Source organism: Geotrypetes seraphini, chromosome 13 (assembly GCF_902459505.1).
Source record: "Geotrypetes seraphini chromosome 13, aGeoSer1.1, whole genome shotgun sequence".
NCBI classification, from domain to species: Eukaryota; Metazoa; Chordata; class Amphibia; order Gymnophiona; family Dermophiidae; genus Geotrypetes; species Geotrypetes seraphini.
In genome coordinates, this window is record NC_047096.1 from 8,601,072 (window position 1) to 8,627,611 (window position 26,540).

A 26,540-nucleotide genomic window follows, 5' to 3' on the forward strand; every position below is an offset into this window, starting at 1 on the left:
TGCTGCTTGCTTGTATCCCCCCCCCCTCCTCCAGGGCCCAGGCAGAACTGGCCTCCCCTCCCCCCCCAGCAGTTAGCCTCGGTGACCAGCAGAGGCAGTGAAACAGATTGCCTGCTGCGGCCGGTCCTGCCAGGGCCTTTCCTTCAAGGAGGCTTAATTAACAGGAGATGGTGTCACATGACGATGCTGAAGCCATCTCCTCACGCTGCTGCCATCTTGATACATGTAAAAACACGGGCTCTGATTGGTGCAGTCTCCTGTCAATTAAACCTCCTTGGTTTCTAATAAGCTGTTTTGGGTGTATCATTAAGGCAACAAAGCTCCACCTACTGACTTCATGTCAGGTCATAGGCCAAGCCTGCTCTAGCCATCTCCATTTAATTAAACCTCCTTGCTTTTCTCTGTCCTATTCGATCACAGGAAGTTACATCACAGGAGGTAGGATGTGACAGAAGAATGACCCTGGCAGGACCAGCTACAGGCACTCGCCATGACTGGAGGCGCAAGCAGCTGCAGAGATCAAAGCTGGACCTGTGTGGTGGGGTAAGGGGAGGAGCTACTATTTTGGAGCCCAAAGTGGGGAGGTCCAGGCTGTGGCTATACCGCCTTCCTCACGCCTATCTTGACAGACAGTTAAAGGTTCGTGGAAACGGCAGCATGTGTGCAGTTTTGAAAAAAATTGATCTTAAAGAGTAAAATAGAAGAGTGTATTCCATCTGTTCAACAGTCAAAGGGATTTGCTAGGGATAATTCCCCAACCACACTCTAGCTCTGCTATACCGTTGCTATGGCAACTACTGAATTAATGGGCCGGGATGACAAAATCCGATCGTTGGCGCACTCTTAAAGTGGTCCCCTCCCTCCTTCAAGCACAAGCATCAGACAGCAAAGGAAGAGAAGGTAGGTAAGTAAAGGGAGTGGGGGAGGGGGGGGGGAGATAAAAGTGTTTCTTGTAGTCTTGGCCTATGATGTCATCAATCATTTGAACGGTAGGTTAAATCACTTCCCAGCAAAGCAGCCACCTCTAGAATGGAAAGTCTTATTCACCATGTCTGATGCCAGATCGATTCAAACTTTTCTAAAGCTAGATGCCAGGCTGAATAAGTAAGGCCCAGGGCCATATGGAATGATTAGGCTCTTACCTCAGTAATCTTCTTTCTAGTAGACAAGACACTTTATTCCTGAACCTGGGAGTAGTCGATCCCTTCTCGTGAGAATTCTTGTAGAGCGCTTCATTAGCATTCCTTTGTTCCACCTGTCATCCCTCTAGGCCAGTATATCGCAAACTGTACCGCGGCACACCAGTGTGCCTCCTGAGATTTCAGTGTGCCGTGGTACACTGGAGGAGAGATGCCGGCGCCAGCTGTCTACAGGACGTGCCTCTCGCGAAGAGAGGCACGTCCTATAAGCAATCTCCTGATGCCGGCACCTCTTCTCTCTGCCAGCCCTTCTCTCAGCACAAGGCCTGTTTGAAGGGCCTTTGCGCCTGCGCTGAGGGTGCACTGACGTCATGCTGACACCAGTGCACTTCCGGGTGCCTCGAGCTGGACACACTAGGTTTAGTGTGCCCCAGCTTGAAAAAGTTTGCGAGACACTGCTCTAGGCTGTCCTCCAGGTCATCAGTTTGCACCAAAGCAGATGGTCAGCCCTAGAGAGGAAACAAAAGTAGAGAGGGGTATGGGGATGCTCCCTGAGAAAAAAGGCTGTCACACCGGAGGACAGAGATGCAAAGCGCCTTCCAAAAACTTGGCTACATCTGAATGTGTGGCTTCAGTGCTCTTATTAATCCTAGGCCCAAAACACTGAGGAATTGGAGGACAGCCCAGAGGGATAGGAGGCGGTTCAAAAGAATGCTGAGGGACTCTATACGAATTCTTGCGAGAAGGGATTGACTGCCCACAGGCAGGCAGCAGGGGGCAGGGATGGGGCGGGACTGAGGGCAGGATTATGGTGTTACAGAGTGGGGATGGGGGCGGGTCTAGGGGGGGTCCAGATTTTCCAATTGGAAAATCTGGCAACCCTATTTCAACATATCCTCAACAGTGACACCTAGATCCTTCTCTTGAGCCAGTGCCCTGCATCACGTAGCTATAGTTTGGGTTCCTCTTTCCCACAAGCATCACTTTGCACTTGCTCACAATAAACACTATCTGCTATTTTGATGCTCAGCCTCCCAAGACCCTCTTGCAATTTTTCACAATTTTCTTGTGATTTAATCACTTTGAACAACTCTTTGTGTCATCAACAAATTTAATTATCTCACTAGTTATTCCCAGCCCTAGATCACTGGTAAATATGGAAACAAACAAACAAAAAAAAAATAGGGCCAGCACAGACCCCGAGGGAACCCCATTATTTACCCTTCTCCATGGGGAATACTGACCATTTAACCATACTCTGGTTTTGTTTTTTTTATTTTTTTAACCAGTTTCTTAATCCATAATAGGACAATGACCTTTACTGGACCATGTCCATACACTAAAAGAATTTTTTTTTACTTTTTTTGCCAGGTGTGTCTGGGGGCGGAGAGCAGACATTCCTGTGCTAATCAGCATATGGCAGGGGTGTCAAAGTCCCTCCTCGAGGGCCGCAATCCAGTCGGGTTTTCAGAATTTCCCCAATGAATTTGCATGAGATCTATTAGCATACAATGAAAGCAGTGCATGCAAATAGACCTCGTGCATATTCATTGGGGAAATCCCGAAAGTCCCTCGAGGAGGGACTTTGACACCCTTGATTTAAAGACAACTAGAGTGCCGAGTCTGCTAATCACAGGGTAATATATATGAACACATTTAATGAAAATTTGTGGGCTAAAAAACTCAGTGGTGCCGAAATTGGTTTAATTTTCCATCTTTTTACCTGAAACTTGAACTCTAAAATTACCTTTATTTAGGGTTTGCCTTTCTCCAGCTTATGCCAAGCTTTCTGCTGCCCGAATAAAGGCCGAGACCCTTAGCAATAGGGAGATTTGTGTTCTCTGCCTACTTACAAATAAAAGAATAAAGAATTTAAATTAATTAATAAAAAAAAAATTTTTAACCCCCCCCACCCCTCCCCCGAAGAAATAGGTAAGATAGCAAAAGCAGGACGCTGAAAAAGACAGGGAGGCGGAAAGGAAAAATGTTTTATTCTTACCAATTACAGCATTGCTACTATCACGCAATGAAAAATTAAAAGTCTCAAGTCATTTTATAAATTAATCAGTAATAAATTAGCAGGTGGTAGGAGATTACAAGTTCTGATAGCAGCATGGCCCAGAAGGGTTGTGACATGCATCCTGCGTCGTAATGCCACCAAATGGGGGGGTTAGCCCAGAAACCAGCCCCCTGGACCACAACATTCTGTTCTGCGGCAGGAAAAATAGATGCGAATGTAGCAACCCCAGCGCACATGCAGCGTTAAATTAATGGAACCTCATTACCGAACCTCTGCTCTCAACACACCTAAGATTTAATCAGAGTGTTGGTATTTTTAAATGTATATGAACCAGTCAGTGGCGACAGCCAATTTTCTCCCGTTATTTCTTAGAGTTAAAGACGAGATAAAGAACATAAGCATTGCCTCCGCTGGGTCAGACCCGAGGTCCATCGCGCCCAGCAGTCCGCTCGCGCGGCGGCCCAACAGGTCCAGGACCTGCACAGATAGAAGATTACTGTGCAGGTCCTGGACCTGTTGGGCCGCCGCGTGAGCGGACTGCTGGGCACGATGGACCTCGGGTCTGACCCAGCGGAGGCACTGCTTATGTTCTTATGTTCTTTATCTCGTCTTTAAAATCGAAAAAAGGTTAGTGATTTACCCCCTCCTTTACAAAGCCTCGCTAGTGTTTTTATCGCCGGCTGCCATGGTAATAGCGCCCATGCTCACAGAATTCCTATGAGCACGGCCGTTGCTAAAAAGGCTACCACAGCTCTGTAAAGGAGGGGGGTTATGTTGGTAGACCAGTCGCCAATGACGTGAATCACATTTCATTTACCTTAGACTAGGGGTGTCAAAGTCCCTCCTCAAGGGCCGCAATCCAGTCGGGTTTTCAGGATTTCCCCAATGACTATGCATGAGATCTATTAGCATACAATGAAAGCAGTGCGTGCAAATAGATCTCATGCATATTCACTGGGGAAATCCTGAAAACCCGACTGGATTGCGGCCCTCGAAGACGGACTTTGAGATCCCTTATAGGTCCATCTTAATCAACTCAGCCCCTAAAAGTCAGATACTCTAGGACAGGGTGTCAAAGTCCCTCCTCGAGGGCCGCAATCCAGTCGGGTTTTCAGGATTTCCCCAATGACTATGCATGAGATCTATTAGCATACAATGAAAGCAGTGCGTGCAAATAGATCTCACGCATATTCACTGGGGAAATCCTGAAAACCCGACTAGATGGCAGCCCTCGAGGAGGGACGTTCACACCCCTGCCTTAGAGGATTCCAACCGACCACCCGTGATGAGGATAAAGCGAAACATGATTTCTGTCATTGGTGACTGGTCTTCCTGACTTTAAGTTAGCAATATATGAGTTCAAAGTGGCGCACAAGTTGAGCACTTTTTAAAATAAATTTAAAAGGAAAGGTAAAGCTTTTGGACCGATGAGGAATTGTAATGAGCGTTTAACCCTATGAACTAATGGGAGAAAATCTGGCTGCCGCCAATGACTGGTCCATAAAACTTTAAGAGACCTACGCTGGGTGGTTGAAGCCTGAGTTGAGAGTAGAGGGTAAGTAGTGAGCTTCTGTTGACTCACTGCGACGTTTGTGCCGGGCTTTTTACATTGGATCTTGTTCCAGTTCCCCTGCAAGTCTTTCGAATAAGAAAAGGTTCTTCATGGAATAGTTCAAGGTACAGCCGTAGCAGATGAAGTATGATCTAGGCATGAAATGAGTAACGTGGCTGAGCCACCAGAATTCATTCGTTGTGCGCTGGCAGCCGCTTTGTGTATCAGTCACACAACGGGCACTGTTTACAGAATAGCGGCTTTTGTCAAAGGTAGGCACTGGAAATGTACACTGGGGTTTTAAAGGCCTACATTGCTGACGCCTGCCTTTGACGAGAATCACGTCCACAGAGGCGCCTCAAAACGCATAAGGTCATTTCTGGCGTTAAGCGCACCAGCTTCAATCTTAGGCGTTCTAAGGTGCCTCCATTTTTGTTTTTAAATGGCTTTCAATTAAATTAGGAGCTGTAGGGCACCATTTATAGACTATGGGCCAACATGCCTTGCCTTTCTTCCCCTCATGCCACCTTAACAATATTTTTGCTGTTGTTTGGGGAGGGGGGGGTGCTTGGAGACAGCCAGCAGTGTAATTCCATGAATGGAAGAATGAGACTCCTCTAGAACATGATCCCACTCCTTTTATCAAAGTGGCCTTAAGGCAAAAATATAAATTTAGCAGTGTTAACTCTTACGTGGAGTGGGGGGAGGGGAGGGGGGGTGGCAGCAGTGGCAGGTACAGGTGTACCTTGAGCACTGCCCTGAAACCTGGCTTCAGCTGTGTAATTGTATCTGTGTAGGCAGCCATTGTGTTGACTAATGTCCCAGAGGGCTTGGCGTCACATCCTTCGCTGGTCGGGGGTCTTGCGCCTAAGCTGTTCACACCATGGTAACCATTCCGCATGCTGGAGAAAAGGTACTGAATTTCAGCGGGGTTTATAGAAGTCCCATCTTAAATAGTCACACGAAAATGTGGAGAATGAAGCTTGTGTCCGTGAGCTTGAGGACATTCTCCGGGAAGTACTGAAATAATTTTAACCCTGTCTTCTTAAGAGTGTTGTCGGCCTGTTTTCGTGACGCAGAACTTGCAGGGGGCCGAGCGCTCTCTGCGTTCAGTAACAAAGGCCAGTGCGGCTGTAGTGTAGGTAGGGGGTGGTGACTCTGACGTAGGGCTGTTCTTCTAACTAGGCGATTCTGTGCGTTGCAGTCTTTACGAGGTCATCGTACAGTTGCTCTTTTCTTCATGGTTTAATTTTCCAAAGCTGAGGAAAAGAATACATTTTTTTTAAAAAACAGTTTTTCTTAACTGTGGAGCAGTAAGGAGGTGATGATGGACAGGGGGAGGTAAAACAAAGGGAGAAGGGCTTCTGCTGGATAAGGTGACAGTGATGGGGTGGTGGAGGACACAGGGGAGGTAAAAGGAAGGGAGAATGGACAGGGGGTAATGGACAGGTGGTAGTGGACAGCCAAGGAAAAAAAAAAAAAAAAAAAAAGACAGACAGAAATACAGAAAGCGGCTAAGGAGAGAGAAAAAAAATAGACAGACACACACACATATATTCTAGCACCCGTTAATGTAACGGGCTATAAGACTAGTATTCTTATATAATAACAAGGTGTTTAAGTGTCTGATCATTAGAATATGTAATCAATGGCCCCAAAATCTTTTTAAAATTATGATAATTTCCTTGCTGTATAGCAAGCACTCTCTCCATTTTATAAATATGACAGACTGAATTCCACCAAAAGGTATAATTAAGTTTAGTATAATCCTTCCAATTTCCAAATCTCTTTCTGAGGCTTGTCATATTATTTATTTTAAAATTTTCTTCCCCGCTTAACAACTAAGCGGGTTTCAGTAGAAAACACACATATTCAGGACATACTCAGACATATCGCAACATATGCATCCCATCCTATTCGTCACCTAGAATAGCTATAACTAGCGTAAAGCGGAGCATTGAGATTAATCATCAAATTTTGGCATCTCAATGGCCACAAATTTGGTCTTGGAGAATAAGATGTACACTGTCAGCATCTATGAGACAAACTTGGTTTTTTCTTTTGCATAGAGCATTTTGGACCCCTGTTAGATTACAAAAATTAAATAGTTCAATGTCTAATAGATGCTGGCATTGTAAGCTTGAAGTAGGGACTTTGGATCATCTTTTATTTTTCTGTCCCTATATATTAGCCTTTTGGAATTCGATCTGGGATCAAATAAATTCTTTATTAGATAATCCTGTAGCATTAACTTATGATACTGTGATATTTGGCATATCTATGAGGAAAAAGAGTCAGATATCGGCAAGTAATAACAAACTTTTATTGATTATGACAGGAGTTGCCATGCAACATATTACTACAAATTGGAAAGATCACACAAGACTATGTCACATATATAGAATAGAACGTTCAATAGCAATACAAAATGGAAATTATAAAAGGTTTAATGAAATATGGGGGCCATTGACATTGTTTTGTAATGAATAAACACCATTTTCTTAACATTATTTATGATTGGAAGGGAAAGGGGAGGGTTTATATAAATGGAAAAAAAAAATAAAAATAAAAATGTAAAAAAGAAATATGACAAAGATTGATTCAATTAAATAATTGTATGGAAAGGGAGGGGGGAAGAAGGGTTTAGATATATATACCTTTGTTACAATCTTGATAGATTTATCAAGTGATGTTAGTAAATCTATATATTACTTATATTGTGCACTTGCTGAAAGTTTAAAAATGAATAAAGAATTATTAAAAAAAAAAAAAATGCTCATCCTCTGGGAGCCATAAAATACAGTATTGCACTAAACTAGCAAAATGCTTTAGCACGTAAAAAGGTTTTCAATTTCTTCTTAAAAAACATGATCTCTCGTTGCATAATCTTAAGCATCCTGGCAAAGCATTCCACAGACCGCAATAGCTGTTAGTTGGGTTCGTCTATCATGTTTCACCTAATGCATCAATTGACAACTTCATCGGGGATTGAGATTTAAATCTTCTAGAAGGAATACAGTACGCCCCTCCCCCTGAAATTCACAGGGGTTACGTTTTCAGAGTGACCGCGAATGTTGAAAAACCGCGAACACCGGATGAGTACAGTAATTGTATATTATCAGGGCGTGGAAGACAAAAACATGCTCGCCTGAAACCACGGCGCTTGCGGTCGCATCCCCTCGTCGCCTACTTGCCCCACAGCCTGATAAAGAATTAAGCAGGTGCTTACTTTCCTTTACAGAATTAGCTTTTGTCTAGGTTCAGTCCCAATGCCTTATTGTAGGATTATCCTCTAGGGGGTGCTCAGCATAGACAGAAAGCACTTACTCTGATATTAAATCCCAGGAGATCGCTTACGGCCCCCGATACAGCAGACAGGATCACCACTCTTGTGATGTTGTAGATTAACGGATTCATGGTTAGTCCATAGAGCCGGAACGGGGTGTCCAACTCCTATATTAAAAGAGAGAGAGAGCACATGGGTAGCAGATATGTGGGGATGGGGTGGGAAATGTATATCATATGGAATTAGGAATATTGATAAAAAGGGGGGTATTTATTTTATCTTACAAGACTATTTGTTTGTAAATACAAGTGATATGTGAAAATTGTTTGTATTATGTTTAATTCACTTGTAAGAATTCAAAAATGAATTAAAAAAAAAGAGAGAGAGAGAGGTGATAGGAGTACTTTTTAAAAAAAATTTTTTTTATCCATTTTTCACACAAGTGTAACATAAAAATTTAAACAATCTCATAGAATATACACTTGAATTCCTTTCAAGTACCACTATTAAATACCATATATCATTCTAAAATCATGTCCAATAATAACTGGAAATGCATATAATACAAAATATGTATAACAATTGATACTAAAATTTAAAACCCTCCCTTCCCTCCCCTCCCAATATAAATAACTTTCTTTCTTTCTTTCTGTCTCCCTCCCTCCTGTTGTCTATCTGTCATTCATTCCCTGCATTTCCCTGTGCAGCTGCAACAGCATTTCTCTCCCCCTCCATTTCCCTGTGCAGCAGCAGCAGCAGCAGGTATTTCCCTTTCCCTCCAGGTCCCTGTGCAGCAGTATCAGCATTTTCCCCCACCCCCTTCCCTTCTCTTAGCACGATGTGGCCTGCTCCTTTTGGCCCCTCCCCCTTCCCTCCCGCGGTGATACCTAGAAAACCTCATGAATTAGGGGAGCAAGAGCTATTCAGGAGGGCGCATATTTCTACTAGACAAAGTCAATGGGGTAAATGTTAGCCATAAGCTTTAGTCGGACTACCCAGTGGCGTCCCACACAGTTTGGAAATTAATTGACATCCTTTGTAGAATCTCTATAGTTATGGTTTGTCATTAGATAATATGCACATCCAGGGAGGGGGGAGGGATGGGAGGTAAAGGTTGGGAAAATGGTTGGAAAATTTTGGTAGGTGGGGGAAGGGTATTAAGTATGAATTCTTGAGAATTTTAGGCGATGACTATATTGTTTTGGGGTTTTTTTTTAAATTCTTTATTCGTTTTCAATCTTACATCAAGTGCACAAACAATAAAACAATACAATTAAACACATCGCTTGACAATCTTTCTGACTATATTGTATAATGAATAATTTATTTTGTATTTCACTTATTATATATGGGGTTTTTTTTTTTTTAATCTTTATTCATTTTCAATCTTACATCAAGTGTACAATCAAGAATGAAGAATTTTACATGTTATGGTAGGGTTGGGAGGGAAGGGGTTAAATTTTATGCATTATTTTTAACAATAATGCATAAAATTTAACCCCTTCCCTCCCAACCCTACCATAACATGATATAAATTCAAGTGAGGTATCTAATTTCAATTGTTAATTTATTGATACACTTGATGTAAGATGTAAAAATGAATAAAGATTTTATAAAAGGAAATTAAACAACATCAGTTATTATTCCTTCTGCAAGAAACTGAAGACACTTATTTTTAATGATTGTGTAAAAAAAACTCCTATTCTTTATGATATTGACAGGAGTTGCCATTCAACAAATAACGTATAACTGGAAAGATTGTACAAGGCTGAATTATTGTTTCTGGTGGAATTCAGTATGTCATGTGTTTAAAATGGAAAGAGCGTTGGCAGTTCAAAAAGTTTACTATAATAAATTTAAGGATGTGTGGGGGCCATTTTTAAATTATTCTAATGAATAATTTACACTTTTCCCAATTTTAATTCTTACATGTGGATCGGGGGGGGTTGGATTTCTATTAATAATACATATGAATGATAAGATATTATTTTCATGTGGTATATTTTAGTTGTATATGAATTTGGGAGGGGGGTGGGGGTTAAATCTTCTTGTTGTATGATATTGTAGATTTTCAAGTGATGTTGTACTAGAATTGTTTGATATTTACTGTACACTTGATGTAAGTTATAAAATGAATAAAGAAATTTAAAAAAAACAAAACAACAACCCAGACACTCACTTTCAACAACTTTGTCGCCAACTTTAACACATTGTTCACCAAAATGAGCTGCTCTTTCTTGTGTGGCTTCTTTTCCATCTTCAGATACAAGTTGATCTGTAAGACAACAGAAATCAGTGAGCAATGGTACATCCCAGGACCAGGCCCAAAAGGACAACAACGAGCCTGACTTGAGACACAGGGTCCTTGCAGCTTCCTCATCCAACAGGCTGCAACTATAAACGTTAACAGCCCTAAGGATGCAATGGTTTAATTGACTGTAAACACATCCATTTCAACCTGATATACTTTGGTATTTGTTAATACATCAAGCATTGCTCTGCCATCTCCAGCTGGAGACTGGTCAGACGAAGCTCTCACCCTAAAACTAAGGATGGTTTTACTCCCCACGGCCAAACCATAAGTATTGTAGGCAAAAAATCTACACGACCAGCAGGGCAAAAAGCCTGTCTCTGTTTGGTGCTTAATGATCCCTCCCCTGTTGTATCCAGCCTCATGAACCTCTCATTAGAGAATGACAAGGGGAAAAAATCTGTACCCTTCATTGCCCTGTCACCGGACTGCCGTCCCCTTCACCGCCCCGTCCCTGCAGCATCCACTCTTCACTCTCGCCACCCTCCCCCCCCCTTACCTTCGTGGCGCGTTAGTAAAGAATTGAAACTTAAGGGAGGAAAGGCATGCGGTCCCTTCCCTCCCGCCCTACCTACAGCCAAATCTATCTCCCTTCCTCCCTCCCTACCTACAGCCAAATCTATCTCCCTTCCTCCCTCCCTACCTACAGCCAAATCTATCTCCCTCCCTCCCCGTTACCTTCACGGCGCTTTTGTAAAAAAACTTACTGTAGCCGGCAAAGCCTGCCTGCCTGCAGTCGCGTGTGTGTGGGCGGAAGCTTCTCCTCTGACGCAACCGGGGTTGGGGATTGCTGCTCGTGCCAGGAATGTTAGAGGTACGGGGAGAGGGAAGCTACGCGCGGGAGCTAGGAGGGGGTGGAGAAGAGGGCGGAGGGAGAGGCGCCTAGTATAAATTTCAGTTTCTGTTTTACCAGGATCACTGCACTTGCAAGCCAACACAAAACATTTTTCAAACAGACCTGTAAAATACTAGAATGAAATTAAGATGTAAATTGAAGCAATAACGTGGAGAGAAATTTTAAAAAAAAACCCACAGCAGCCGTTCCAGTACCTGTTCTGTCAGCAGGATTGAGGTGTTACTGTATTTCTTGTTTATTTCAGACCCCAGAGACATCAACCGCAGCAGGAACAGGAGCAGAGCCGTTTCCCAGATCAGAAGCTCCCAGTTATAATAATAATTCAGGAATGTCGTGTGGCCGTGAAGAACCTGCGAACAGCAGTGCAGTCAGGAGAAAAGGACAACTTTCACCGATGCTTTTGCCCCCTCCCAACCGGAGGGGGCAAAAGCATAAACGGCATTGAACTTCAGCAGAGAGAATCAGGTGCACCGTGGCGGTCTCGGACGTTTGCGTCTGGCAAGAGAGCGAAAATGGTGCCTTGTGGTGGGAGATCAGTCCTGAGCTGATAATCTCAGAGGAGTCTTCTACTTCCAGATGGGGGGGGGGGGGGGTGTAAATACAAATTCAGAGATATTGGAATATGTGGGAGTGTGTGGCACAGTGGTTAGAGCTACAGCCTCAGCACCCGAAGGCTGTGGGTTCAAATCCCACACTGCTCCCTGCGATCCTGGGCAAGTCACCCCCAGGTACATTACACAGATTGTGAGCCCTCCGAGGTCATAATACCTCATTCCACCAATAAAAGCCGACCTCATCAGTGATGTCACAATGGCGTCATTGTTCTATAATTGGCTCACGTCTGATATCGCATCGGAGAGTGTTAGAGCTATGGCCTCAGGACCCTGAGTCAGGTAACCGATGCTGAGGCTGTGGGTTCAAATCCCACGCTGCTCCTTGTGAACCCTGGGTAAATCGCTTAATCACACTTGAAGAAGAGCTAGGGTAAGTCTCAACGAGTGAGATGGCAATCCAAACAAAGAAGTCGGGAGGCAAAAGATGTGTCTCACTGGTGAGGCCATTGATTTATATTGTACTGTTCCCCGAATAAAAGTACATTTTCGATAAAGCCATCGCTGAGTGATTGACATCTTTTGCCTCATAATCACTTAATCCCCATTGCCCACCAGGACAAATAGGGAATGAATGTAAACCACTTAGGCCAGGGGTAGGCAATTCCAGTCCTTGAGAGCCGGAGCCAGGTCAGGTTTTCAGGCTATCCACCATGAATATCTATGAGATGAATTTGCACGCACTGCCTCCTTGAGATGCAAAGCTATCTCATGCATATTTATTGTGGATATCCTGAAAACCTGACCTGGCTCCGGCTCTCGAGGACCGGAATTGCCTACCCCTGACTTAGGCCATAAGTCATATATAAATAATAAAATTTACCTGGGCACAACAGAGAAAAGCAATGGAGAGGGTTAATAAGAAAACAGAGGACACCATGACGTCAACAGACCGCTGAGGTCCCCGCCTCTGTAAAACATAGTAACAGAGTAAATGTCAGCAGCTAAAGATCTGAGCATCAAACATCGCACTAATTATCGCGTCAGGATTAAATTGTCTTTCTTTGACTTCTCTGGGACATAGACCATAGAAGCCTGCCTCGCCCACCCCTCCCCCTCTTCCCTTACTCCGTACCTTTTTAATTTTTCCTGAACTGAATATTTCTTTTCCCCTTAAAAATGCACAGCCAAAATATATTATATAAAAAGGGAGAGGGAATTATATTTTATATGTTATTGTATAATCTTTATCATATTATATATTAAATACTATGAATTATTAATGATAATATTTTGGATATGTAATAATTAATATATATTGTATGATTCAAATATTGTAAGAATGGAAAATTTATAAATAAAAAAATTAAAAAAAAAAAAATGCACAGCCAAGATGGGGGGGGAGGGAAGAGATTTTTGATTTGAACATTAAATAAAGTACAGTGGAACCTTGGTTTACGAGCATAATTCGTTCCAGAAGCATGCTCATAAACCAAATTGCTCGTATATCAAAGCAAGTTTCCCCATAGGAAGTAAGGGAAACTCGCTTTGATTGGTTCCACCTCCCCGCTCCTCCCCCCTCCCGAGGCTACTGGCGCTGCTCCATTCCCCCCCCCCCCTTGAGGCCACTGACGCTGCTCCATACCCCTCCCCGCGATCCAGCATCCCCCCTGTGAACCGGCATCCACCCCCCGCTCGCGTTGCCCCCCCCCCTCTACTGCAATCCTACATCCCCCCCCCCGAGCACGGCAATGACATCCCTTACCCCGACTGGACACCAGTGCCAGTGCCCGAAGATCCTCCCTCTTCTGGGCTGGGCTGGACTGGCTTTGAGCATTTGCGCATGCTGAAAGCCTTCTGGTCTCGCTCTCTCCGAGAATCTCAGATTCAGAATCTCGGAGAGAGCGAGACCAGAAGGCTTTGAGCATGTGCAAATGCTCAAAGCCAGTCCAGCCCAGCCCAGCCCAGACCAGAAGAGGGAGGATCTCCGACGCACTGCCCAGCCCAGGCCGTGCCAGAAGAGGGAGGATCCTTGGGCACCGGCACCGGTGCCCAGTTTGGGTAAGGGATGTCATTGCTGTGCTCGGAGGGGGGGGGGGGGGGCAGACCAGAGCGGGGGGATGCCGGATCGCGGGGGGGGGGGGGGGCCTCGTACAGCGAGGCAAGCTCGGTTTACGAGGCACCAAGTTTGCAAATGTTTTGCTCGTCTTGCAAAACACTCGCAAACCGAGGTACCACTGTATATAGGAATAAGGTTTATGAGAGGTTTTTCTTGAATTTAAAGAATGTAATTAAGTAAGGGGAGGGGGGATAAATTCTGATATAGAGTGTTAACGGAATATTAAGTGTTGTATTTGTGTTTAAAATGCTGAATAAAGAATTGGGGGGGGGAAAAAAATTTTTCCTGCACAAGCAGTATTATGAATTTGCTGCCTGCGTCGATGTCGCCCGACTCTGGCGTCACGTCCGGGTTCCGCACCTAGGAAGTAGAGAGTTGCGCGGGGACAGAAATCCCACCCATCCCTGCCCGTCCGCACCAGGATCTTCTCCGTCCCCACCCGTCCCCACCAGGATCCTCTCCGTCCCCACCCGTCCCCGTCAGGATCCTCTCCGTCCCCACCCGTCCCCGTCAGGATCCTCTCCGTCCCTACCCATCCCCATCAGGATCCTCTCCGTCCCCATCAGGATCCTCTTCGTCCCCACCCGTCCCCGTCAGGATCCTCTCCGTACCCACCCTTCCCCGCAAGGAATTATCTCCATCCCCGCCCGTCCCCATAAAAAGCAGCAATTACTTCTGACAGGATCATCAATTCCACAGTTTCTTTTGTGTTTGCGCTGCTGTTTTCATTGTGGAATCTCTTTGGTGGAACCCTTTTTTTGTTTTCTGTTCAGGTAATTAACTTATAAACCCCCTCTTTTATTAAGGCTGACTTGTCCATTATATTATATGGACGAACCCTGCTTCCAAAGCCTTCCATCCCCGTGGGAGTCCCGGTGGCTAGAGGGGGGTCTCCGTGGGAGTCCTGTGGGCCAGAGGGGGGTCTCTGTGGGAGTCCCGTGGGTTAGGAGGAGTCCCCGTGGGAGTTCCGTGGGTTAGGGGGGGATTCCCACGGGACCCCCGCAGGACCTGCGGGATTCCCGTGATCCCCATTCCCGTGCAGACCTCTACTAGGAAGTGACATCAGAGGGATTGCCGACGCATTTCGGGCAGCAAGTTCGTGCTGTTGGTCTGACCTGGAAAATTAAAAGGTACGGGGTAAGGCAAGGGGGTGTGCGCGCGGCAGGGGGGGGGAGGGCTGACACCCCTGGTTTAGACATTTCCTATGGATCACCAACAAGACAATTTTCAAGCTGAAAACCTAACTGCGCCATTATGTCTGTGCTAAGTTAGGGTCACCAGATTTTACCCACCCCCCAGGTCCACCCAGTTCCACCCTGCCCCAGCCTCGGCCCTCCCCCCCCCCCTTCAGCCTGCTCGTCTTAGTCAGGAGGGCATGCGTGAATGCCCCTCCCAGTGCAATCTGCTTTTCAAAATCCGGACAAAGTGCCAGGTTTTGGAAAGCTGTCCAGGTACATCCGGACGTATGGTAACCCTATGCTAAGTGGAAACCTGTTCTAATATCTACTTTGCTCATTCTGCCATTACCTTCAGGTAGGAGCGCAGCGAAAGCCAAGTTTTGATGTTCTGTACTTTTTTGAGTCTGAAGTGGGGGACTTCCGACTTCCTGGCTTTTCGGGCTGAGGTGAGGTGACTGAACAGTTTGGCAAAGAGCAATCTCTGTAAGGGAAAGAAAAGCAGAACCACTGAAAATGAATTCACCCAAAATAAGACACTGGTGCAATGTTGAATTCTGCTACGTGGGAGATCTGAGATTGTTTCCCAAGCCTGACTCATTCTTCTCGGGCTGGGCTGGAATTGCTGCAAACACCACTCAGACTGTTGGAGGTGGAACAGTGGATGGCGTAGCTGGTTTTAAGAAAGGTTTGGACAAATTTCTGGAGGAAAAGTCCATAGTCTGTTATTAAGACATAGGGGAAGCCTCTGCTTGCCCTGGATCGGTAGCATGGAATGTTGCTACTCCTTGGGTTTTGGTCAGGTACTAGGGACCTGGATTGGCCACCGTGAGAACGGGCTACTGGGCTTGATGGACCAGTGGTCTGACCCAGTAAGGCTATTCTTATGCTACACAATCCAAATGCAGGGGATGACATTTTTTTTAAATTCTTTATTCACTTTTACAACTTCAGAAAATTTGACATTTGAACTTGGATACATCACTCGATTTTCTATTGTAATCAACTTAAATTAATGAAATTTAACCCCCTCCCTCCCATCCCTATCATAAAATATACAATCACATATAACATAAAATATGTTCTTTCCTATTAATCTTAACTTTTAATAAGAGACCACACTACCCTACCCCCCCCCCACCCTCTCATTTATAATTATACTATTAAGGGAAAAATGTTATCTATTCATTACAATAATCTGTTAATGACCCCCAAAGCTCTTGAAATTTTGATGTTTTAACAGGATGTCTGGGGAAAAAAAAAATAATTTCTGCTCCTTAGCTGGTGGTGGTTTATTTTATATTGCAGCTTTCAAGAGATAACAACTAATTGGAAAGACTGTTCTAGATTGAATTGTAATTTTTGGTGGAACTCAGTTTTTCATATGTATAAGATGGAAAGATTTCTTGCGATACAGAGGGGGTATTTTAAAAGATTTCAAGAGGTGTGGAGGCCATTAATTGAATATTATAACGAGTAAAGTTTATTCTTTTTCCTTAGGGGATAATATATAGAAATGGGATGGGATGGGAGGGATAGGGAGGGAAAATATTGGAAAGATGTTGTTATGAAAAATAAGGAGATATATGTAATAGGATGGGATATTTATTGTTGTGCATTACTGGGTATAATAAAATGTTTAAAGTGTTTGAGGAAGAAGGATGGGGGGAGGAACAGATTTCATGTCAGATTAATTGTATTATCAAAAAGGGATGTATAATTATATATAAATTTGGAAGGAATATTTTATTGATATGGAAAAGGGTGGGAGGTGGGGGGGAATAAAAACATGTATAATAATATTGTTTAAGAATGCCAAGTGTGTTATGTAAATTAATTGTAATAATACTGTACACTTGTTGAAAGAAATAAAAAGGAATAAAGATTAAAAAAAAAAAAAAAGAGATGGAGATTGTAAAATTATTTTGATTGATTATTATACACTTGTTGTAAGAGATGAAAATGAATAAAGATTTACAAAGAAAAAGAGATGGAGTCACTGGTTTTGCAGTATCTTTTTTTTTTTTTTTGTAAATCTTTATTCATTTTTGATTCTTACAACAAGTGAATTAAACATAATAAAAACAATTTTCACAGATCACTTGTATTTACAATCAAATATTCTTGTAAGCTAAAATAAGTACCCCCCTTTTTATCAATATTCCTAATTCCATATGATATACATTTCCCTCCCCAACTCCACCTGTCTACTACCCATGTGCTAAGATATCTGATCATTAGAGTAATTAGTCAATGGTCCCCATATTTTTTAAAAATTATGAAGATTCCCTTGTTGTAACGCTATCATCTTTTCCATCTTATATATGTGACAAACTTGTCAGAGTTAGCAAAATACAACAAAGTCTGAAATTACATTATACGGCAACCGTTAGGAATTCTTACACAGTTATTTGCAGTCTGGAATAAAGTTACTTTCCACACACCACGTGAAGGTACGTATTGATGATACGATCCTTTGGCTCCAGGAGAAAATCACCCCAAATTCTCAGCACCAAAGATTGGTACAGAAGTTCATTGCATAAATGTTTTCAATTCAAGAGGGTACTCAATACAGACCGACTGAATTTCGATTTCAGTGTCAGCGCCGAAACCGGCCCCAAATTCAAACTTTGGCCTTGCTTTGCTCTCGGCCAAACACGCCAGTGAAAGTTTGGCTGAAACCAAAACTCCCTCAGATCCCAAACAAAAATGAGCCCCACTCCCACCCCTGCCCAAACAAAAGTGGGCCCCATTCCCGATCCACTCCTCTCCGACCAAAAAGCAGGCGCCCATACGTAGCCCCCAAACGACCCCGGCTTACCTCACAAACCCTAGTAGAGTAGGGCCAAGTCTTGCAAAACTTGGATCACTCCTGCCCTGTGAGGAATTTGTGTACATTTTTCAAATAATAATAATAATTCTGAATGCAGAGCCACCATAGGCAAGAGCGACTGGGAATCACTCCTGCCTGAACTAGTTTGAGACCATCAGGGTTTGTACGGGAGGCCTGGGTGAGGGGTGCGCTTTTGTTTGAGGGAAGGGGCATACTGTACTGTTTAGACCAAAACGCACAGTGAATTTTAGTCACAGATTCAGTTTCTGCTGAAACAAAAATGAAAAAGAAAAAAATACACCCCTATCACACCCAGTTTTGGTTACCCTCTAGTGTGTAACCCTGGCAGGTTGTATGAACAAGGCTTCCACCTCAGGCCAGTAAAACTAACCTGCTTGTAGGTTCTTTCCGCTACACACATCATGAAGAAAAACATCCAGGACAGACAGACACGTTCTACCAAGGTGATGGTCGAGAGAGCAATAAGAAGGGGACTCGGTGGAGCCCCGCAGTAAATCATCATCAGGTCGCCAGCGGAAACAGTCGAGAGCACTTCAAAGTCCTTCTGCACAAAGTGATAAAGGAAAGGACAGACTCCCAGGGCGAGGGTGATGGCGTTTCCCAGCATCTGATATCCTGATCCGTGCTCGAAGGTGCTAACCTGCAAACCCATTTAAAACCAGTTTAGTGAGGAGTGACCAGTAGAATAAATGAGGAGGGGGTGGACAACAGTACAGGCCTCCCCCATAAGGTTACCGGACATCTGGGAAAACCCGGACACGTACTCTTTTTAGAGAACTGTCCGGGCTCCCAGACGGGCTTTTCAAAACCCAGCATTTGTCCAGGTTTTGGAAAGCCCCGACGAACTCTGGCCGCATATGGAGGGCCTCTGAGCATGCACAAATGATGTCACACAGATCCGCGCATGCTCCAGGCCCTCCAGACACGACCGGAGCTCATTGCAGAAGAGACGCGGCTTGCTGGAGGCAGAACGGGGCAGAGTTACGTGTCCGGGGTTTTCCTTTGTAAAATATGGTAACCCTGTTCCCCTGAGCACTTGTCCTGATGTATCTGATCCTGCACTGAAAGGTCCCTCTAAGGGCGAGGAGGTGTTTCATATTCTTTTTGTTTTTAATCTTTATTCAGAGTCCGATATCAGCTAACAATAATAAACTTTTATTAATTCTAACAGGGGTCGCCATTCAGCAAATTACTCAGAATTGGAAAGATTACACTAAATTAAATTACACTTTCTGGTGGAATTCAATTTGTCATATATATAAAATGGAAAAAGTAATGGCATTACAACAAGGTTATATTAAAAAATTTAATAAAATATGGGGACCATTGACAAATTATTCTACTGATCAGATATCATAACACATGTATAGAACATATAGAGGGGGTAGGGAAGGGAAAAATATTGTAATAATAATATGATATAAAATTTAGATAAAGGGTTTCTTTAATTTACAATGTAAGAACATTTATTGATAATTTCAAGTGTTTTTTCATAATTGAATGTAATACATGTATTTCACTTGATGTAAGAATTTAAAAAGAATAAAAATTATTTACAAAAAAAAAAAAAAATCTTTATTCATTTTCAGAAATTACAACAAGTGTATAATAATCAATCAGAAATATTTTTTACTAATCACTTGACAATCTTATTTATATTCCTCCAAATATATAAATATAAAAGAATCCTACCCCACCCACCCATATATTAATAATTAACAATTATTATCATTCATAATCCCCCCCCTATATCTTATCCAATACTAAGGTGTTTAAGATGTCTGATCATTAGAATAAATAATCAATAGCCCCCAAATCTTTTTAAACTTATGATAATTTCCTTGTTGCATAGCAAGCACCCTTTCCATTTTATAAATATGGCATACTGAATTCCACCAAAAAGTATAATTTAGTGTAATCTTTCCAATTTCCTGTAATCTGCTGAATGGCAACCCCTGTCAATATCAATAGAAGTTTATTATTATTTGCAGAAATTGGTGTTTCAAATTCTAATAATCATCATAAGCCAAGTTGTGATGGCATCACCCACTCAGTAAGAAACAAAAGGAGACCATCGATTCCTTCCACACGTGCCCTTACCCTCTTCATAATGATCCCGCTCAGCTCCAGTACGGACATGTCGGCCTTCTTGCATTCATTCCCTTCCCAGATAACAGCGCTCACTCTTTCGGAGGCCGGACTTGTGTGTTGAAGCCAGAATAGATGGTTCTGTGGAAAGAGACCCGTACGACCCAAAGCATGAAACTTTCCTACATCTCTCAAGATGGTCTCAAGTCGGACCAGGAGATCTTGCATACAACAGGGCTGCCCAAGTCCGGTCCTCGAGATCTACTAGATCCTACGAGAATATCCACAATGAATATGCATATGAGAGAGATTTGCATACCAAGAAGGCAGTGCAGGGAAATCTCTCTTTTTTTTTTTTTTTTAATATTCTTTATTTATTTTTAAAACTTACATTAAGGGTAACATCATATAACATCATTTTATACTTAAATACATCTTAATATCCTATCAAATTCTAATTCAGATTCTAATTCAATTTGGACTCATACGAAAACCAAAATACCCCCCCCCACCCCCTCTTGGACTTGCATATTTAAGGGGAAAAAATGACATTCGTTCATTACAGTATTTTGTTAATGGCTCCCAAATATTCTGAAATTTCTTCAAATTCCCTTGCTGCAAGGCAATTACCTTTTCCATTTTAAATATGTAACATAAAGAGTTCCACCAAAAGCAATTTCTCATCAATCAATCAATGTTATCAGCAATGTGACCCACAGAACGCCCCGATGGGAGAAGGCCGCAAAGCAGCCTGATTAGATTGCTTCCAACGCTGCCGTTTGCAAGGTATATTGGTCTCACGGTCAGCGGCGTTCTAATGGGAGGGAGAGATGGAAGTGTCAGCGGGGCTTCGATTGCGCGGCGGGGGGAGGTGGGATGCGCTGCTGCTGGTGACTAGGACTTATTTTCGGGAAAACATGGTACTATTACTGCTACTATGACAGTACTCCCCCAAAATTTGCGGGGGTTCCGTTCCTAAAGCACCGGTGAATTTCAAAAAACCGCAAATGCAGTTTAGGAGCGGAGTGGAGGCAGGAGAGCGCTGCAGGGATGGCGGGGGGTGGTGAAAATCAGCTGCAAGGTTGTTCTTAGTATTTTCCAACCACCTCTTCTGGGAACTAAAGTCAGGCTACACCAGTCAGGAGCTGCTTTGACACGCTATCTGGCGTGTCAAAGCAGCTCCTGATTGGTGTAGCCTGACTTTAGTTCCCGGAAGAGGCGGTCAGAAAATACCGCAAATGACTGAGTCCGCGATTCGCGAACTCAAGGGGGTATACTGTAATTATTTCTATAGCACTACCAGGCATACGCCTGGAAGAATCTATGGTTGATCCTGAACTGATCGCCCCATATGTCATGTGATGAAGTGAAAAGCCCCTCCCTCCAATGTAGGTGGTGTTCTGTGGAATTTATCAGAATGAGAGCTAGAGTTGGAAAATTGTCTATGTGTCCCAGTGATAATGTTAGCTTTTAATCCCCTGTTTAATCAGATATGTTTTTATTAAATCTATTGTAAACTGCCTAGACGTAATGATAGGCAGTATATCAAATAAATAATAAACTTGAAACATACGCAGCGCTTACAGAGTCACAAAGAAGACGGTCCCTGCTTCAAAGAGCTTACAATCTAAACAGACAAATCAGACAGACTGGATGCCATGGATACAGTTACGGGAAATGATTAATCAGCTGACTGGGTTGGAGGGAAGAGGGGAGCACAGGACAATCAAGCCATTGTGACATCACTGATGAAGTTGACTCTTATTGGTGGAATGAGGCATTATGACATCACAACCTCAGCTCTGCTTCCCAAAGACTGAAACTCTTCACACTACTACTAGGAATTATTTCTATAGCACTACCAGACGCACGCAGCGCTGTACAGAGTCATAAAGAAGACAGTCCCTGCTCCAAAGAGCTTACAATCTAAACAGGCAAGACAGACAAACAGGATGTCAAGGATACCGTTAGGGGGGAATGGTTAATCTGCTGGCTAGTGGGGAGAAGAGTTATGAACTGAAAGCTATATCAAAAAAAGTGGGTTTTCGGTCTACTTTTAAACAAGAGAAGGGGCGTGATGGACAAACTCAGGTAGTTTATTCCAGGTATACAGGGCAGCTAGATAAAAGGAACGGAGTCTGGAATTGGCAGTGGAGGGGAAGGGCACAGATAAAAGCAGCTTATCTGATTAGGTGTCTAAAGAGAGAGGAAAGATCTTGAGGGGCAACAGAATGAACTGTATGCGAAGGCAGATGGGGAGAGGGGTAACATGAGGCTGGCAGAAGATGAGTCATGCAGCAGAGAATTTCACAGATTGTAGGGGTAGGAGAGAGGTGACATAGGGGGGGACCATATAGAAGACTTCTCGTAGCAGCTCGTGAAACCTGTGGATTGAAAGCTGCTAATAAAACAGGCACGATGCAAATAATATTCCCCATTTATTCCAGACCTGGACAATATTCACCCACCTGCTGGAATACATCCTCCTTCACATCTTTCTTGCCTCCTGGGGGAAGGCTTTGGACGTCAGAGTCCCTGCTGTCACTTGTGCCAGATGAACGACACTCTGGCCCGTGAAGCAAATCTTCCCAGAGCATGTCCTCCGTCTCCGAGCCGTGTCGTGTGCTTTCGGAGTCCCTGCCAGACACGTTGCAGCTCTGGGAGCTGACGCCAGACCTGGAGCCCTTTAGAACACAAGAGGAGGAGGAACAGCGCTTACAAGATGGGCAAAGGCGCGAGAACTGGGACTAGCGGACAGCGTTTGTGGGAGCAACAGTTTAATAAGGTTTTTGACACAACCTCTTCCTCCTCTGGTCCTCGTAGCACTAGTGTGCAAACGAGGGTTGGACGTGGCACACCTGAAATTCCAGGAGGCACACAGTTTGCGATACACTGTCTTACCTGGGGCAATGAAGAGTTAAGTGACTCACCTAGGGTCACAAGGAGCTGCAGTGGGGATTGAACTCACAACCTCAGGGTGCTGAGGCAGCAGCTCTAACCACTAGAACACTCCTCAAAAGACAAAACCCCTCCTTCCATGTATAAAGCCAGACAACTGCTTTCTATCCATCTCTCTTTGCAATGCAAGCTGTTATTGAGAAGAAATGGGGGAAGCCACTTCTTGCCCTGGATTGGTAGCGTGGAATGTTGCTACTCTTTGGGGTTCCAGAATCTTGCTATTCTTTGAGATTCTGCATGAAATCTTGATACTCTTTGGGGTTCTAGAATCTTTTGTTACTTTTTGGGGTCCTGGAATGTTGCTACTCTTTGGGTTCCGGAATCTTGCTATTCTTTAAGATTCTGCATGGAATCTTGATACTCTTTGGGATTCTAGAATCTTTTGTTACTCTTTGGGATTCTGGAATCTTGCTACTCTTTGGGATTCCGGAATCTTGCTGTTCTTTGAGATTCTGCATGGAATCTTGATACTCTTTGGGGTTCTAGAATCTTTTGTTACTCTTTGGGATTCTGGAATCTTGCTACTCTTTGGGATTCCGGAATCTTGCTGTTCTTTGAGATTCTGCATGGAATCTTGATACTCTTTGGGGTTCTAGAATCTTTTTTTACTCTTTGGGATTCCGGAATCTTGCTGTTCTTTGAGATTCTGCATGGAATCTTGATACTCTTTGGGGTTCTAGAATCTTTTTTTACTCTTTGGGATTCCGGAATCTTTTTTTACTCTTTGGGATTCCGGAATCTTGCTGTTCTTTGAGATTCTGCATGGAATCTTGATACTCTTTGGGGTTCTAGAATCTTTTGTTACTCTTTGGGATTCTGGAATCTTGCTACTCTTTGGGATTCTGGAATCTTGCTACTCTTTGGGATTCCGGAATCTTGCTGTTCTTTGAGATTCTGCATGGAATCTTGATACTCTTTGGGGTTCTAGAATCTTTTGTTACTCTTTGGGATTCTGGAATGCTGCTACTCCTTGGGTTTTGGCCTGGTACTAGGGACCTGGATTGGCCACCGTGAGAACGGGCTACTGGGCTTGATGGACCATTGGTCTGACCCAGTAGGGCTATTCTTATGTTCTGTGATAACAAAGTAAAGCATTCAACTCAAATATTAATACTGTCTTCTGGCTAAAGTGAATGAACTGCACTTGGGTGAGTCAGGCAAGGATATGCCCCAAACACAGTGTGTTACTACGTGAAGAAATGAAGATCAGAAATTAGGGGTTATGAACAATTATTGCAAGTCTTTATAAATTAGCATAAAAATGAATGGGAGATTCCAATAATACTGCCAGTACAGTGCCCAGCTAGAACTCATGAAACCTTGCCCATACTCTGCAGAACTTAATTACTATGATCTGGAGTATGGTCACCATTAGCCAGCAGGGGGCGCACTAACAGCCATAATGCTGTAGGTTGATTTGTGACCAGTTGCTTCCTTCTACTGCTAAACCAGGACATTGAGATTGTAAGAAAGATGGCATACAAATGTTGAAAAAACACAAAAACATCCAAAATGACACATTTATTTAAAAACAAACGAAAAAGATAAAAGGGAATCTAACGCAGTCTGAGGTGAAACAAAAACTGTACAAACCAAAACAAAAAAGAAACTGCAGATGAGCGTACAAGATGGAGGCTACGTTTATTATAACAATTATTCATTGCGGTTAATGTCACTCCCTTTCTGCAAACCCTAATCCCCATTACTTCCTAGCAAGTTCGGTCAGCGATTATTTTTGGACTATACAGGCTTATGTTTATTTCTGTTTGCGGTTTAATTTGATACCCTACAAATTAGGGACCCCCGATGAAGGCGTGTTAACCGAAACACGGACCATGTCGGGTCCCCCCTGGTTTGCAAAAAGGTGGCGACATTACCCGCAATAAATAATTGTTTTAATAAACGTAGCCTGCATCTTGTACGCTCGTCTGTAGTTTCTTTTTTTTTGGGGGGGGGGGGTTGTACATTTAAAAGAAATATACCCCACACAATCTACAAAAAAAAAAAATCACATCTAAATTACAAGACATCTAACTTGGTATCATTGAGGACAATCGTGTAAAAAGTCCATCAATGGGTCAAGCTACCTCATTCCTGTCAATGGTAGACAACAAACTAGATAAGAAGGAGTGGAAAATGATTTTTGAGGGTGTGGTGCAGTGGTTAGAGCTACAGCCTCGGCACCCTGAGGTTGTGGGTTCAAATCCCGCACTGCTCCTTGTGACCCTGGGCAAGTCACTTAATCCTCATTGCCCCAGATAGAGTGAGAGCCCACTGGGACAGTTAGGGAATCCGCAAAGAATTGTAGGATATACAGCATATAAATTTTTTTTAAAAAGTCCCTTCAGCTGCTTAGAACAATGGTTCCCAACCCTGTCCTGGAGGACCACCAGCCAGTCGGGTTTTTGGGATAACCCTAATGAATATGCATGAAAGAGAACATAAGAACATAAGAAGTTGCCTCCACTGGGTCAGACCAGAGGTCCATCGCGCCCAGTGGTTCGCTCCCGCAGCGGCCCATCATGTCTATGACCTGTGAAGTGGTTCCTGACCATTTCTATAACCTACCTCTACTTCTATCTGTACCCCTCAATCCCCTTATCCATTAGGAACCTATCTAAACCTTCCTTGAACCCCTGTAATGTGCTCTGGCCTATCACAACCTCCGGAAGCGCGTTCCATGTGTCAACCACCCTCTGGGTAAAAAAAGAACTTCCTAGCATTTGTTCTAAACCTGTCCCCTATCAGTTTCTCCGAGTGACCCCTTGTACTTGCATATAATGGAGGTGACAGGCATTCAAATCTGCTTCATGCATATTCATTTGGGCTCTCCTGAAAACCTGACTGGCTGGTGGTCCTCCAGGACAGGGTTAGGAACCACTGGCTTAGAGTAAGTGGCCATGTCACGACTGCCCTATGCCAGGGGTAGGCAATTCCGGTCCTCGAGAGCCGGAGCCAAGTCAGGTTTTCAGGATATCCACAATAAATATGCATGAGAGGCAAATCCATCTCATACATATTCATTGTGGATATCCTGAAAACCTGACCTGGCTCCGGCTCTCGAGGACCGGAATTGCCTACCCCTGCCCTATACTATCACAGAAATGCCAGAAGTGACATTCACACGCTTGCCTTGCAACACCCCCGTTAGTGACATAAGACACTTCTTCACACCTTACCTGACTATAGGCTGCAGATTCTTGCTCTGAATCCACCAGGCTATCTGAATCAAGGATGACACGAGTCCGGCTTGCACTTCTCGGCTTCCCCTTCTGCGGACAACAGACAGTAAGACAAGCAGAAGTATTGATGCGACATCAAACCCATGAAAGTTGCCAAGTGTCATCCAGCTAGGTTGGTACCATACCTGAGGTCTCAGGCAGCCGGAAGCCAAAACAGGTTTTCGGTTCTTTATCGCGCAGCCGTTGTCGTTTGCGGCTACTTCCATGCCACGGCACAGGAAGGTCATTTGTTTCCTGGCCTCAGCATCCTCTTCGCTCGACAGCTCATCAGAGTTCTCGTTTCCTGAGCGCCTGGGACCTGCCTGGAGATGAAACATTGATAAATCTACTGTTGAAACAGCAGAAAAATCACCCCGGTCCATTCTGTCTGCTATTTGCACCTGGCTTCT

General features: G+C 43.7%; 1 protein-coding gene across 2 annotated transcripts in view; it reads right to left on the reverse strand.

The window, feature by feature from the left end:
- Positions 1-3,752: 3,752 nt before the first annotated feature.
- The window catches only part of PHTF1 (putative homeodomain transcription factor 1), a 45,361-nt gene continuing 22,573 nt past the window's right edge, over positions 3,753-26,540 (reverse strand). Inside the window, exons 9-20 of one of the 2 annotated variants that reach the window (XR_004536784.1) lie at positions 26,277-26,453; positions 26,089-26,181; positions 22,420-22,635; positions 19,964-20,092; positions 18,234-18,503; positions 15,362-15,493; positions 12,599-12,685; positions 11,359-11,514; positions 10,177-10,272; positions 8,039-8,164; positions 4,411-5,970; positions 3,753-4,243 (exon numbers count right to left, since the gene is read on the reverse strand). Coding sequence is in view for 1 of the 2 variants with exons in the window: in XM_033918276.1 (XP_033774167.1) it covers positions 5,950-5,970; positions 8,039-8,164; positions 10,177-10,272; positions 11,359-11,514; positions 12,599-12,685; positions 15,362-15,493; positions 18,234-18,503; positions 19,964-20,092; positions 22,420-22,635; positions 26,089-26,181; positions 26,277-26,453 (1,503 nt within the window). In the remaining variant the exon portion in view is untranslated. Of the gene's footprint in view, positions 5,971-8,038; positions 8,165-10,176; positions 10,273-11,358; positions 11,515-12,598; positions 12,686-15,361; positions 15,494-18,233; positions 18,504-19,963; positions 20,093-22,419; positions 22,636-26,088; positions 26,182-26,276; positions 26,454-26,540 lie in introns of both variants that reach the window. The other variant, XM_033918276.1, reaches the window with a different exon arrangement.